We start from the raw sequence: 11,931 nt of genomic DNA, 5'->3' as shown, positions 1-11,931 counted from the left end.
ACCGGTAACGTTAACTAGCCTAACATTTCAAATGTAAAGACCACTTACCCTCCATAACTTCATCAAAACTCCAACTCGTGCTCCAACTCTCACCACGGTGCGCAGTACGTTCACTGACGATGAGCCACGAGCACGTGGGTCCACCTAAGCCCAGATGTTGTTGCTATGGTTACCTGCACTTTTTAGCGGACACCTATCAGCCAATCAGAACCCAGTATCACTCCACATAGGAGGCAAAATCTGGAGGATAAAATCAAGTCGTTCAGCTGGCCATGTATGAGAATATTATTATTACCATTGACACCATTAATAGTAATTATTGTAACCGACTCAAGTTAAAGAAAATAATTGTCACTAAAAAGTTGCAACTCATCATTTGACTAGATTTTTTTTTATATTTTCACTTTTTCAAATCAATAAGGGTTACCGGTGTGTATGTGTTGCCAAAAGCACAAATACAAAATTTTTGTATACATTATATACATTTCATATAAAATATATTTTCTCAGAATTTGCCCTGTTAACGATCTCAAGAAATACGTTTTGGTGGGATAAATCTTTTTTTAAAATTACTCAAAAGTTGTGAATCTTCAACATTTAAGTCTGACAGTTCTGAACTAATCTTGATAAATACCGTGGTACAAAGTTTACCCCCCTTAAATCATGCAAATTCCCCAGAAAAACAAATGACAGTTGTCAATGTTAGAGAACACTTCAACCAGACCAGTCAGTGTGGTGATGCCACGATCTGATGCGCACCAGTGCAGTAGTTCCTGCCATATTTGCACCATTATACACAGGGAAGCTACAGTGGATTGTCGAAGAAAAATGAGCCTCAAACAGTACATTCACAAATAAGTTTTATTTTCATCTTTTTATACATTATAACCATAATCCAACACCTTTTTATATTATAATAAAATGACTCTTCTCCCTTGTCATTTACATAAATCAAAAATTTGTATATTAAGACTGCAAAATAGTACTCCTGTAATTTTTGTATATAGCTTTGTACACATACGAGTGACGATGCATCAATTTAGCTCTGAACGAATGCATGTTTCAGGGGGAATAAGGGCAGCCATAACAGAGAGAATACAAGAGCTCTAGCAAGACGGCAGGCTAGCAAGTGTAATACCACCACCATGTGACCAACACTGAACTGGGTTCAAATTTAGCAGTCAAACCCTTTGTACTACTTATGACTTAAGTTCCACTTGCAGTCGGACAAATAATAGGTTTAAAGCAAAAGGAAAGGGTTTTCAAGCGTGTGCAAACCCAAGTCTTTTCCAAAAGCACACCTCTTCTGTTTGGGTCCCAAGAGAAAGCTTGGAGCGCCACACATTAGCAGTACAGTGAAAACATAACCAAATACACCTCAGGGGGGAAAGTACAGACCAACAACTAAGAAAAGTTAAACTTAAATTAGTCAATGTGATTTGGGATTTCATATTGACATTGCAGATGTTCAGGCTTTTGATAAAAATCACCAGCTAATCCTCCCCACCATGATGTTGGGAAATAAGATACACATACAGTATTAGAAAGATAATAAACCATGCTATACCATCCCTTGAATACGGTTTGATCATTGTTTTCTGAATGTCAAAAATGACATTCTGGCGTGTATCAGGCCTCCACAGCATACGCCTTCAAACACGAGACACACTGTGTGGGATGTATGCAGAGGGAACAATGTCAACCCAATTGGAGTGTAGGTTACCAATTGGAGAAAGAAAAATAAACATTCAAAGTACACTGATATACTGTTTATGAATGTGCATACAAAAAAAACACAGATCAGGCATTAGTAGTCATGAGTACCCTCTTTGGTTTGTGACACTGTTCACAAAGTGATTTTTAGATTGACCGCTCATTAACCAAAAAGTGCAAATGACTCCTGATAGGCCCATTTCTCCTGCTCACTAATTTAATTTATTGGTAATTGCAAAGTCACAATTTTTTAAGGTTAGCAAGTTTGACAAAGGGATTTTAAATCAAAATAACAGCATTCACCTTAAATAAAACAAATTTTTAATTTGCAAGTAATGTGATGTATGTTCAGATTTCTCTCTGGTCATTTCAGCCCTAAACTCTACAGCAGGTAATTCATTAAAATCTCAGAAGCCATCGACCGTTGCCATAGAAAAGATTAATACAGAATATTCAACAATACAAAATAATTTTCGTCAATCAATGCAATTTCAGCTGACACACTGGCAGCCCTTCAGTGCTTTATGTCCTCCCCTAGCCGTGTGGAGAAGTGAGCTGAGGCTACTTTTTGACATTGGCATAGTGAATCTGTGGTCTTACAGTACAATGACTCAATGGGCCCTGCTGCTTGTGAGGAAATAAATGAGGGGGGGAAGCCAAAACCATTTTACCCCAGAGCAAGATAAAAAAAAATAAGTGCCACTATGTGTGATGGCTTGTGTATGTGTATGTTTAGTATATGCATGTGTATGCAAGCAAGACCCAGAGGTGTGTCAGAGCAGTGGGGAGGATGGGGGCCTGTTCACTCAGTGCTGCGGGTGGGAGTGCTGGGCTGGTTGAGCTCCATGGTTTTGCACAACCAACCGGCAAAGTCCACTTCCTCCACCTCTGATCGTTTGATGAATGTGTGACTCTGAAAGACAAACAAGGAGAATAACAATGATTGTGCTGCAAGAATCAAAATAAATATGGAAGTATCTCTGTCGGTTTGTTACTGGAAGATTTCGACAACCACTAATGTGATCAAATTCAAACTTTGAGGAGGAGCAATATTGAGAAGGTGTTTGATAAGAAAATCTGCACTGTACTTAACGTGCAAAACCCCTAGTAAAGTGTCCGGAAAAGAGCAGAGTGAGTCCTTGTGAGAATAAAGAAGGAAATAGACGATCAAAGCGCACAAATGGGTGTGTTGTTGACATGTCACATGTGATTGATACAAAACAAAAAATATCTATCCAGACGCCATTCCTGACCTTAAGTTCCAGGCATTTTCCTCTTGTTGTGAACACGTCTGACCTAGACTTTGCCCACTGGGTACTTCATATGAAAAAGGCGAACTCCAGGAACTCTTCAGGCCCAAATTTTAATTTTCTGTCTGTAAACGCCCAGATTCCTCCATTTATTCTAAATTGTGCCAACTGTACTGTTCCCATGGTAACTATATTTGACGCAACCGTTTCATGATGTCACTGATGACATCCTCAAAGGTCACGCTGCAGCTTTACAAGTACTGCACTAGTTAGAATAGATATCAAACAACCTGGTTATCAAAGTATCAGATAAATGAAATGAGGCTCAGGAACGCACCATCAGCATCTTCAGGTCGGCTCTCTCCGCTGGGTTCTTGATCAAACTGCACACACAAAAAACATTAAGACAGTTACAGACATGAGGAAACTTTAAAAGAAACATTACTGCCTTTGTCACTTAGGTCCTCAAAGATGGGTTTTACTTGTTTAATTTGATTTTTTTTTATGAAAACTGTTAATTCGCTTATTGGGGAAAGTTTCTGTGATTTTGTGACTTCACAACTAGTTTGCATGCTGTGGTTCAGTCTGCGACTTACACAAGTGTCATGTGGAAACCTGAAACCACAACCTTTCAGTGAAATTCGAGTAGTTTTGTACATTGATTTTTTGAAATTTATAGAATCTGCATGTTTGAAAGGGGGGGGAGATAGACATACACAATTAATGATGTTTTAAATTGTGAACTCAACATTTTTATGGATAAATTATATTAGAAAAATGTGATTTCTTCTTCTTAGTTTGCTTTATCTGCGAGTGGCAACGATTACCGCCATCTACTGTGTCTTCTTCAGTAGTTTATAGTTTTTCTGATATTAGTATTTTATACAGTATGTCTTCAAATATGTATATTGGCATAAAGAGTTTGCATAAAGTTCGATTTTTTTAAGTTAAAGCACAACATTAAAACAAGTAGGCAAGTGCAGAAAGCTGTTTTTTCATGTGGAAGATCAGATGAGAACAATGTAAACACAGCTCTGTCAAACATGTATGTACTCACCATTTTGTCACAAAGTCCTGGAAGTCAATGGTGAAGACCCCAAGTGGCAGTTTTGGAGGCGGCTGAGGAAGAAACACAATGCATAGAACAAACAGAACAGTTAAAAGAAAGTACAGTAACACGTGTGTGTGTGTGTGTGTGTGTGTGTGTGTGTTTAACGGAATATATTGTGCAATAGGGGATTTCTCACACCTCATTAACAATGTAGTCCAAAAGTTCAAAGATGGCCATAGCAGGTCGGCTGTCCATTCCATGTCCTGTGAACAAGTCACATACCATAAATAAAGGAATAATAAACTTCATTACTGTACAATTTCCTGTATTGCAAATTGTCTTATGTAATCATCTGTGTATTCATGGATGTATTTGTGTCTCATACCGCTCACAGGCCTGCCTGGTGGTCTGGGCCTCTGCATGTTGGTGTGAGGCTCTACAACGGCCCCGTCTAGAACAGCCCGTCCAAAGACAGACTCCAGTTCTTTGGTGTCCGGAGGAGGGATGGGGTAGCGGCCGATTGCCAGCTCCACCAGGGACAGACCCATGCTCCACACGTCAGACTGAACGGAGTAGTGAGTGCCCTGCAGTCTCTCCGGCTGTTGAGAAACACACAATCTACGTCAGAGGGAGCAGGTAGAGCCAAGACGCCAGGCAGGAGAGAGGTTTGGACAGAGAGGCTGGGTGGGGAAAGAGCAGAGACTGGAGGGGAGGTGGATAATGGAAGGGTAGAGGGAGGAGGGGGGTGTTATGGCAAGAAGAGGTGGGGTGCGGTTCGGGCAAGAGGACAGAGGATGGGAGGGTTTGGCAGGAAGTGAAGAGCAGCTTTGGACTGTTTTTGTTAGAAGAGTGAGCAAGGGCAGATGTGCGTGTTGGGAATTATGATGAAAGGGGCAAGTGTGTCTGGTGCAGGTTTGGGGATGGGTATCATACAAGCACCTCATAGCACCCACCAGGTGTCTAAGACTGAGGGGGAAGGAGGACAAGAAAGAGCGAACACAGTTGCGTCGCTCTTTGCCAGAGAGCCCTTTTCCTGGGCACGGCCCTCAGGTTCTTGGCAGGGAAGTGAGGGAGGGCCAAAGGAAAGGAGGGTAGTGGGCGGGGCCAGGGAGCAGGAGCAATGTGAGAAAAAAAAAGGAGGAGAAGGAAAGTGGGGATAGGGCCAGAGAAAAAAAAGGGGGGTGGGGGCGCAGGCGTGCAGAGCTGACTCACCGACATGTAGGAGCGCGTTCCAACAAAAGAGTTGGCCATGGAATCTATGAGCTGGCCACTCACACCAAAGTCACACAGCTTGATCTCCCCGCGAGAGTTGACCAGAATGTTGGAGGGCTTGACATCTATGTGGCAGAGGGGATGTGGACAAACAAACGTATGGCGGGTTTAGTGAGATTCTTCATCTTGCTGTGTCTCAACTCTCATCTGTACTTAACACCTCCGTGTGGACTCAACCGGAAGAGACGAGACTGCTCGCAATAACAATTCATGATTACACAAATAGCCAATGGCAACACTGGTGCTTTTATATTTTTGTTTGGGAATATAATATAAAGCTGGGCATGAATGGATTCACATACATGTGCCATATGTACAGTGTGACATGCATCTATAGTCCCTTTCACACTGGACACGAAACCCACCAACATCTGTCTTTAGTCTTTTGTGTGAAGACTGCATGCAATCCCAGGTCTAGTGACTCTGCAATGGTAATGGCTATTTATCAGCTCCAGCTCTGATAGGCAGTGATGGAAACATGACACCCACGTGGAAAAGACTTAGTTCCACCCCTTTTCCAGCACAGTGCTGTCATGCATATATAAGTGCAGAAGGAATTTTTCATGATTCCTTCCGCGGTTTACCGACCTCGTTTTCCATCACATGTCGTATCGAACGTAACACAACAAAATAAAAAATAAATAAGAAGGCATTTGTCTTCTTCAGCTGATTTACTTGTGTTAAATTAACTTTTGATTTGATTTTCAGTGGAGATACGAATGTGCAGGCTTTGAAAAATAAATGTATATTTCAAATTTTTAACAGTAAACAAATATTTTAGGGACTTTTTGATCTTACCATCGCCGAGAGGGTTTGTTTTCATCAGTGTTTGTTCGATAGTAAGACTACGCACACTCTCCTGGACATATTCCCAGGAAATTTGGTGGAAAAATGCACAATGGGTCAGGGAAGCAGTTTTCAGATCAGGAAGATGATCCAGGATAATTTGTCATTTTTATTTATTTAACATTTTGAGATGAAGCATTTTTCAGCAGAATAATCAGACATGTTTAGGGGACTGATAGTTATGAGTGTGTGCCTTCCTGTGATATACTCTCAACTTAGTGCCATTCTAGATTGTTTATCAAATCTTTTAAGAGCCAGAGTTATGAGGAGATGAATATTTTGACCACAACTATAGTGTGCCGTGAGCGAACCCGGGTTTCACGCTCGACATCCCCCAGATTTGTCTGTGGTGCCGTGTTCATCGAGCGAAGGGGAAATGAACACATCTCTGTTTTAAAACAAGGCTCTCCTCCACAGTTCCCGCTCAGTACTTAAAAACATCCTGCGAAATAACGGGGTATGACTGAGCCCTACAATCTGTCCTCTGCGGTGACGGACCCTCTCACTGACCAAGGACGTCTGAGGAGTGACTGAGAAGGAGGTGGCGTGAAAGAGCGGGGAGAACGATGGAGGGAGGCGCGGAGGGAGGGGTCGACAGGGTGCGGCTGCTGTATAATCACATCCGAGAGGCTGTAATTACCGCCCGAGCTCACAGACAACCCTGTCCTGTCGTACCGCCGACCCTCTAGCACTGCTATGGACTTCACTGCGCAGCACTGACTGTCTGCCTTAGCCAGTCTTTTTCATAACAACACACCAACTGTTTCTCGCTGGTGCGCTGAGGAAAACTCGTCTGCTTAAGACTATGCTATGGTCTGACTTTGAATTTTGTTGGAATGCAAATAATTATTTCCAAATAATAGCCTACCTTGTGGTGAGCGTATTAAGTCTCTTAAGATGTCGATGCAGTGTATATGGGGGATGGGGGTATGACGACTTGATAAAAAATGGAATGGAAAAGTGCAGGGACCTAGTGTCATTAATGTGCTGCGTCTGAAGCGGGTTCACTTACATTTAAAGAAGTTTTCTTAACGTTTGTAGATAGCAGTCATACATATATGGTTTTGTTCATGCATTTGTTTGAGAGTAGGTAGGATTATAACAGGGAAGATATTATCCTGCTTTCTTTAATCTGATGTTTGAATCGCTGCTGGTTACATCACCAGTATCAGCACATTTCAGTCACCACCAACACTGAAGGGATGGGAGTCATATTACTCTCAAGTATCCATGAAACAACATCTACATTCTGTTATTGCTTAATGAGGATGACTCAACCGCAATGTGGCCATGTTGCCCTTTCAAAGTTACTAGAGACTAACATCCATAGATTTTGTGGCCATTACCAGACAGAAAACCATTTGAACAGAATTCTGTTCTGGTACTCTCTTCCATTGCCAAACTGGGTGATAAAAAACATAAAAGAATTAGCCATAGTAAATATGATAATGTGATTAAGTTAAGCACTGCATAGGTCTCGTTAGCTATTGCAGCAGGGTTGTATTTAAATCAATATGCTATATTAGAAAAACTAAGAGTAATTTTGTTGAATTTGCCCTCCAATATTTTTTGTGCATTACATGAACGTTGTCTGATGGAAAATCATGACACAATTTAAAAACACAATTCTCTATACGTCAGAAAATCGGGAGCAGTAACATTAAACATTTTAGTTGCTTTAAATTATCACTGGATATCTGAAGGCAAAGCCTCGCCAGCAATATGAATGATTACAACACCAGCCTTTACATTGAAAACTAGCTTATTTAGCATTTCTGGTTTTGCAGTGTTCAAAATGTGGTGCAATGGACCTTAAGGAGTAATTTATTGCAACAAAGCAAAATCCTCACCTCTGTGCATGATCTGATGCTTCTCCCGCAGATAAGCTAATCCTCTCAAAACCTGTAAACAAGAAGAAAACATTCAACATGACACACAAAAATACAGAGAGAAAAATATCAGACGATAAAATATGTACACATTTATAAATATACACTTTCAGGTCAGAGGATGTTACTTTAAAATTCATTTTGCAGTTATTTTTACACTTGGTTTTTGGAATTTGACGTCAATTTAAACACTGTCAGCCTTTTTGTTTGTGACTCATGCATGACTGGAAACTCACAGCTGGTTAGGCAACACAAGAGACACAAACCCACAAAGGAAGAGCAGTGCATATTTGACAACAAAAACTGTTCTTAATTTTACAAAGACGTCAGATCCTTTAAAAAAAAAAAAAGAAGAGTCAGTTAGATTTCTTCATATTTTACTTTAAAACAATAATCAGTTTGATACATACAGCTATGCTGACTTTCCCCAGAATTTCCTCTGGGATTTTTCTGGCTTCCTTCTGGACCTGGTCTAGGGATCCACCATCCTGTAGAGACAGGTTGCACCAATAAAATGTCACATTTTAAAAATCCAAACGTCTCTTTGGGAACAAATATATTATTCAAAAAAATAAAATGTTTGAATATAAGAACTCCAATTCACTAAAGACTCCTTGTCTCTCACCATGTGCTCCATACAGATGCTGATCTCTCCATCGCTGTAAAAGGCCCCATAGAAGCCCACAATGTAGGGGGAGTTGCATTCATGCAGCACCTGCAGCTCTCGGATGATCTGGTTCCTGATGGCAGGTTTGATTTCCAGGTGAATCAACTGGAGGAGGGTAAATATGAAAACATGAATGACTGCTCTGACAAAGACTAGTGTACTGGATGCAGCTATATCACTGTATGATCGTCTCATATCTCAAAGTAACACACAGAGGTGGAGGCTGGCATCACTAACTCAGCAATCTAAACACACACTTGAGTTACATTCATATATTCAAAATAGTGACAACCACAATGTAAAAATACCAATTCAAGACATGTCAGAACACAGCTGGTGGTCCACACGCTTGAGCTTGTTGCTGCACAAGAGTCTGCATGGAGTCCTAATAACCAACTACTTCTTAGACTGTAAACCCTGATATGGTCAGAATGTGAAGGGAGGACAACATTTGACAGTGTAAAATTAGCTTTCTAACAAAGATGGAACCAACTACACGATGGGGCAGAGCTTATAAGTCTGCTCATATACATTTTCAGCATTTTATTCATCACCATCTGTGGACAGTTTTCCGATAATCAGGAATAAAATCTCAAACTAATACAGTCTAACAGAACAGCCCTGCAATAAATCCTCTCTTCATGAAGGTTGACATGTTCAGATGTTTAATGGTTGATTCACCCGTACCAACGTCCCGGAGGTTGTGATTTGTGGTGCTGTTGAACTGCATTGTGACATATGTTGACTCATGTTCCAATTATTTTGAGGGTGGGCTTAACAGCAGAGACATCTCTTTGTAGAAAATTCTTGTTTTACGTTAAGAACGATTTTCTTAACGTAAAATCAGGTGGATACTGATGTGTATAATATGTTTTCATCTGCATTTGTTTGTGTTTTAGCAGGGTTACACAATAGCTACTTGACAGATTGCAACAGACCTTGGTGGAAGGATGTGGTTTAGGTCAGACAAAATTCTAGTTATTGCACGTGTACACCTTTAGCCCCCAGTGCACAATGTGCTTTTCTCAGGACAGCAAGTCTGTTGGGCCTCATGTCGACGTGTGTGCAGCAAATCAAGACATCAGCTACGCTACAGCGCCATGACACAAATCTAAACTGGACTCAGAGAGTGGGAACACATATGGAGAGGGTTTTCATTCGGCTCCCTCCACCCGACACTCTTCTCCTTTACAAAAGACGTTTATGTTCACCTTCCGGGCCATGACCAGACCAGAGGGTTTGTGGCGGACCTTGTTGACCACTCCCCCGTTTCCGGCACCCAACTCGCAGATGGGGTCAAAGTCCTCATCCTTCAGCTCCCCGACCTGAGCTTTCTGGGTGAGGAAGGCCTCCAGCCGTTTCCTCTGCTGCTCGTCCAGGTCCAGCTCACCCAGCTTCTTCTGTAAGGCCTCGAGGTTTGCTCTGAGGATGAGACAGGGAACACACACACACACAGACAGATGATGCCGGGACCTCTATCATATGCATACAGGTGATGAGGCACAGGCGAACAGGCTAACTGCTAATAGACAGTGAGAACTTCTACCACAGCTCAGTAACACACATCCTCCCTCTAACAGACCCACTTCATTTCGACCCACTGTGGTGTTACTCACTCCGATGCAGCATCGATGGTGTTGGAGGTGGCCTGTCCCTCCCCAATGGGCGTAATGTTCAGGGGCAGGGGTCTTCTTTTAGGACCCATCACGAAAACTTCCACACACGACTTTCACGAACGAAGCACTGGAGGAGCCGAGCGGCAGCTGAGGAACTCTTCTCCTGGTTAGGAACTTAGTCTGAAATAAAGCAACAGGGTCAGCTCTGGGTGGCTAGTCAGTTAGCTAGCTAGCGTTAGCAAGAATTAGTGCACTGTCGGTAACATGTGAGAGACGGTGCCGAAACCTGTCATACCGAGGGGGTGGGGGGTAAAAGCGCAGTAGTCTGTCGGTGCCTTTAGAACATTTGGACAGAGCACATTTCTTTTTTTAAATCGCTTCTCCTGCTTTATCTACCTGCTGCTACTAGCCATTAGCCACCTAGCCGCTACAAGCTAGCACCAGCGCCAGGAAAAACCGTGCCCTGCGTTTCTTAAGCTTCTTCCCAGAAAACGGGCCGCCGAAGGGGTTTTAGCGGCGCACACACCGGGACACCGAATAGGCTCGCTCTCCTCCGCAGGACGGCGACGGATTCCTCCGTGCTCCGGCTCAGGGTGTGGGGGATCTCAAGCGAGAAGGGCTTCGGCCGTGGATGGTGGCTGGTGGTGCTTTGGTACAGGAAGCAGCAGCTGCAGCATCAGACCTGTGACACCCACAGGGAGAGCCCTTCATAAATAGCGCGAGACTGAGGCTGTCTGACAGGCAGATATGAGGGGGTGTGGGGCGTCTCGTGGAAGACACACGACATGTGCACTGTGTGATAACACCCGACGTTCGCTGCTTTAAATGAGGCACAAAGTCCCGTTTGACAACAACTGCTCCAGACTCTGCTGCTTCTTATGTGTCTACTGGCAGCCTGCAAACAAGCTGCGAGGCACATCACTGCCACCCAGTGGCAAAGAGAGGGAACTGATGCGTCACAAAACCACACTCTAATGTATTAATATCATTACTGAAGGGAAGGTTCACCCAACGAGTGTCCGTTAGTGCCACCTTTCAAATTTTAGTAGAAACAGGACAATAATTTCTCCATCTTCTCGTTGTGCTTATTTTCTCATGGTAGTCAGCAGACGGTGTGGCCTAGTGGTTAGAGATGTTGTACTCCAACAAGAAGGTTGTGGGTTCAATCCCCTCTCTCTCCTCTTAATACTGCCAATATACTGAACTCTTGAAATTGGCAGAAATTCAATCACCTATTAATTGCAAAATATCCTACAGTATTTAAATTAATTAAATATGAAAACTTAAATAATACTTTAAAAAAAAGGGTGGTAGTGGTACATGTACTTTTCAAATAAAAACAAATAATAAAAAAAAGGGTTAGGGTTAGGGTTCTTGATGTATATTTGTAAAGGGAAATCTTGTACCTATATGGAACATTATTCTATTTTAATAAATAAATAACATAATTATTCATAAGTATGCAGTGTCATAACTACATCTCTGACGTTTGTAACAAACCGAACCATTTAAAAATCGGTTGAGAATTTAGCAAGTTATGGTTATTTAAAAAGTACGTACAACTACAACACATTGTTACGGGTGGGCGAGCTGCCTGTGGCAAGATGGCCGCCATGTGCGGACGTTC

At 42.2% G+C, this 11,931-nt stretch overlaps 1 protein-coding gene across 3 annotated transcripts; it reads right to left on the bottom strand.

Annotated features, from left to right (window-relative positions):
* Positions 1-847: 847 nt before the first annotated feature.
* map2k2a (mitogen-activated protein kinase kinase 2a) lies at positions 848-11,106 on the bottom strand. Of its 3 annotated transcripts, none has more exons than XM_062395362.1 (12): positions 10,600-11,106; positions 10,305-10,484; positions 9,900-10,110; positions 8,647-8,793; positions 8,432-8,509; positions 7,983-8,034; positions 5,227-5,351; positions 4,400-4,613; positions 4,213-4,277; positions 4,021-4,082; positions 3,301-3,346; positions 848-2,626 (listed from the first exon to the last, which is right to left on the bottom strand). In XM_062395362.1, the coding sequence occupies exons 2-12, from the start codon at positions 10,391-10,393 to the stop codon at positions 2,516-2,518; spliced, it is 1,200 nt and encodes a 399-aa protein (XP_062251346.1). In that variant the 5' UTR covers positions 10,394-10,484; positions 10,600-11,106; the 3' UTR covers positions 848-2,515. The 3 variants fall into 3 exon arrangements, with proteins under 3 accessions (XP_062251346.1, XP_062251347.1, XP_062251348.1); XM_062395363.1 differs by having other exon boundaries at positions 10,701-11,106; XM_062395364.1 differs by having other exon boundaries at positions 10,831-11,106.
* Between the last annotated feature and the right edge of the window lie 825 nt (positions 11,107-11,931).

Source organism: Platichthys flesus, chromosome 9 (assembly GCF_949316205.1).
Source record: "Platichthys flesus chromosome 9, fPlaFle2.1, whole genome shotgun sequence".
Taxonomy (NCBI): Eukaryota; Metazoa; Chordata; class Actinopteri; order Pleuronectiformes; family Pleuronectidae; genus Platichthys; species Platichthys flesus.
This window is presented reverse-complemented; position numbering and strand designations above follow the sequence as displayed.

Excerpts from the sequence above, each read along its gene's own strand:
- map2k2a (XM_062395362.1), bottom strand. The coding sequence starts at position 10,393 with ATGGGTCCTAAAAGAAGACCCCTGCCCCTGAACATTACGCCCATTGGG. Across the intron at positions 4,614-5,226 it reads GAACGCGCTCCTACATGTCG|CCGGAGAGACTGCAGGGCAC; the intron begins GTGAGTCAGCTC and ends GTTTCTCAACAG. Across the intron at positions 4,083-4,212 it reads TGGACTACATTGTTAATGAG|CCGCCTCCAAAACTGCCACT; the intron begins GTGTGAGAAATC and ends TTTCTTCCTCAG.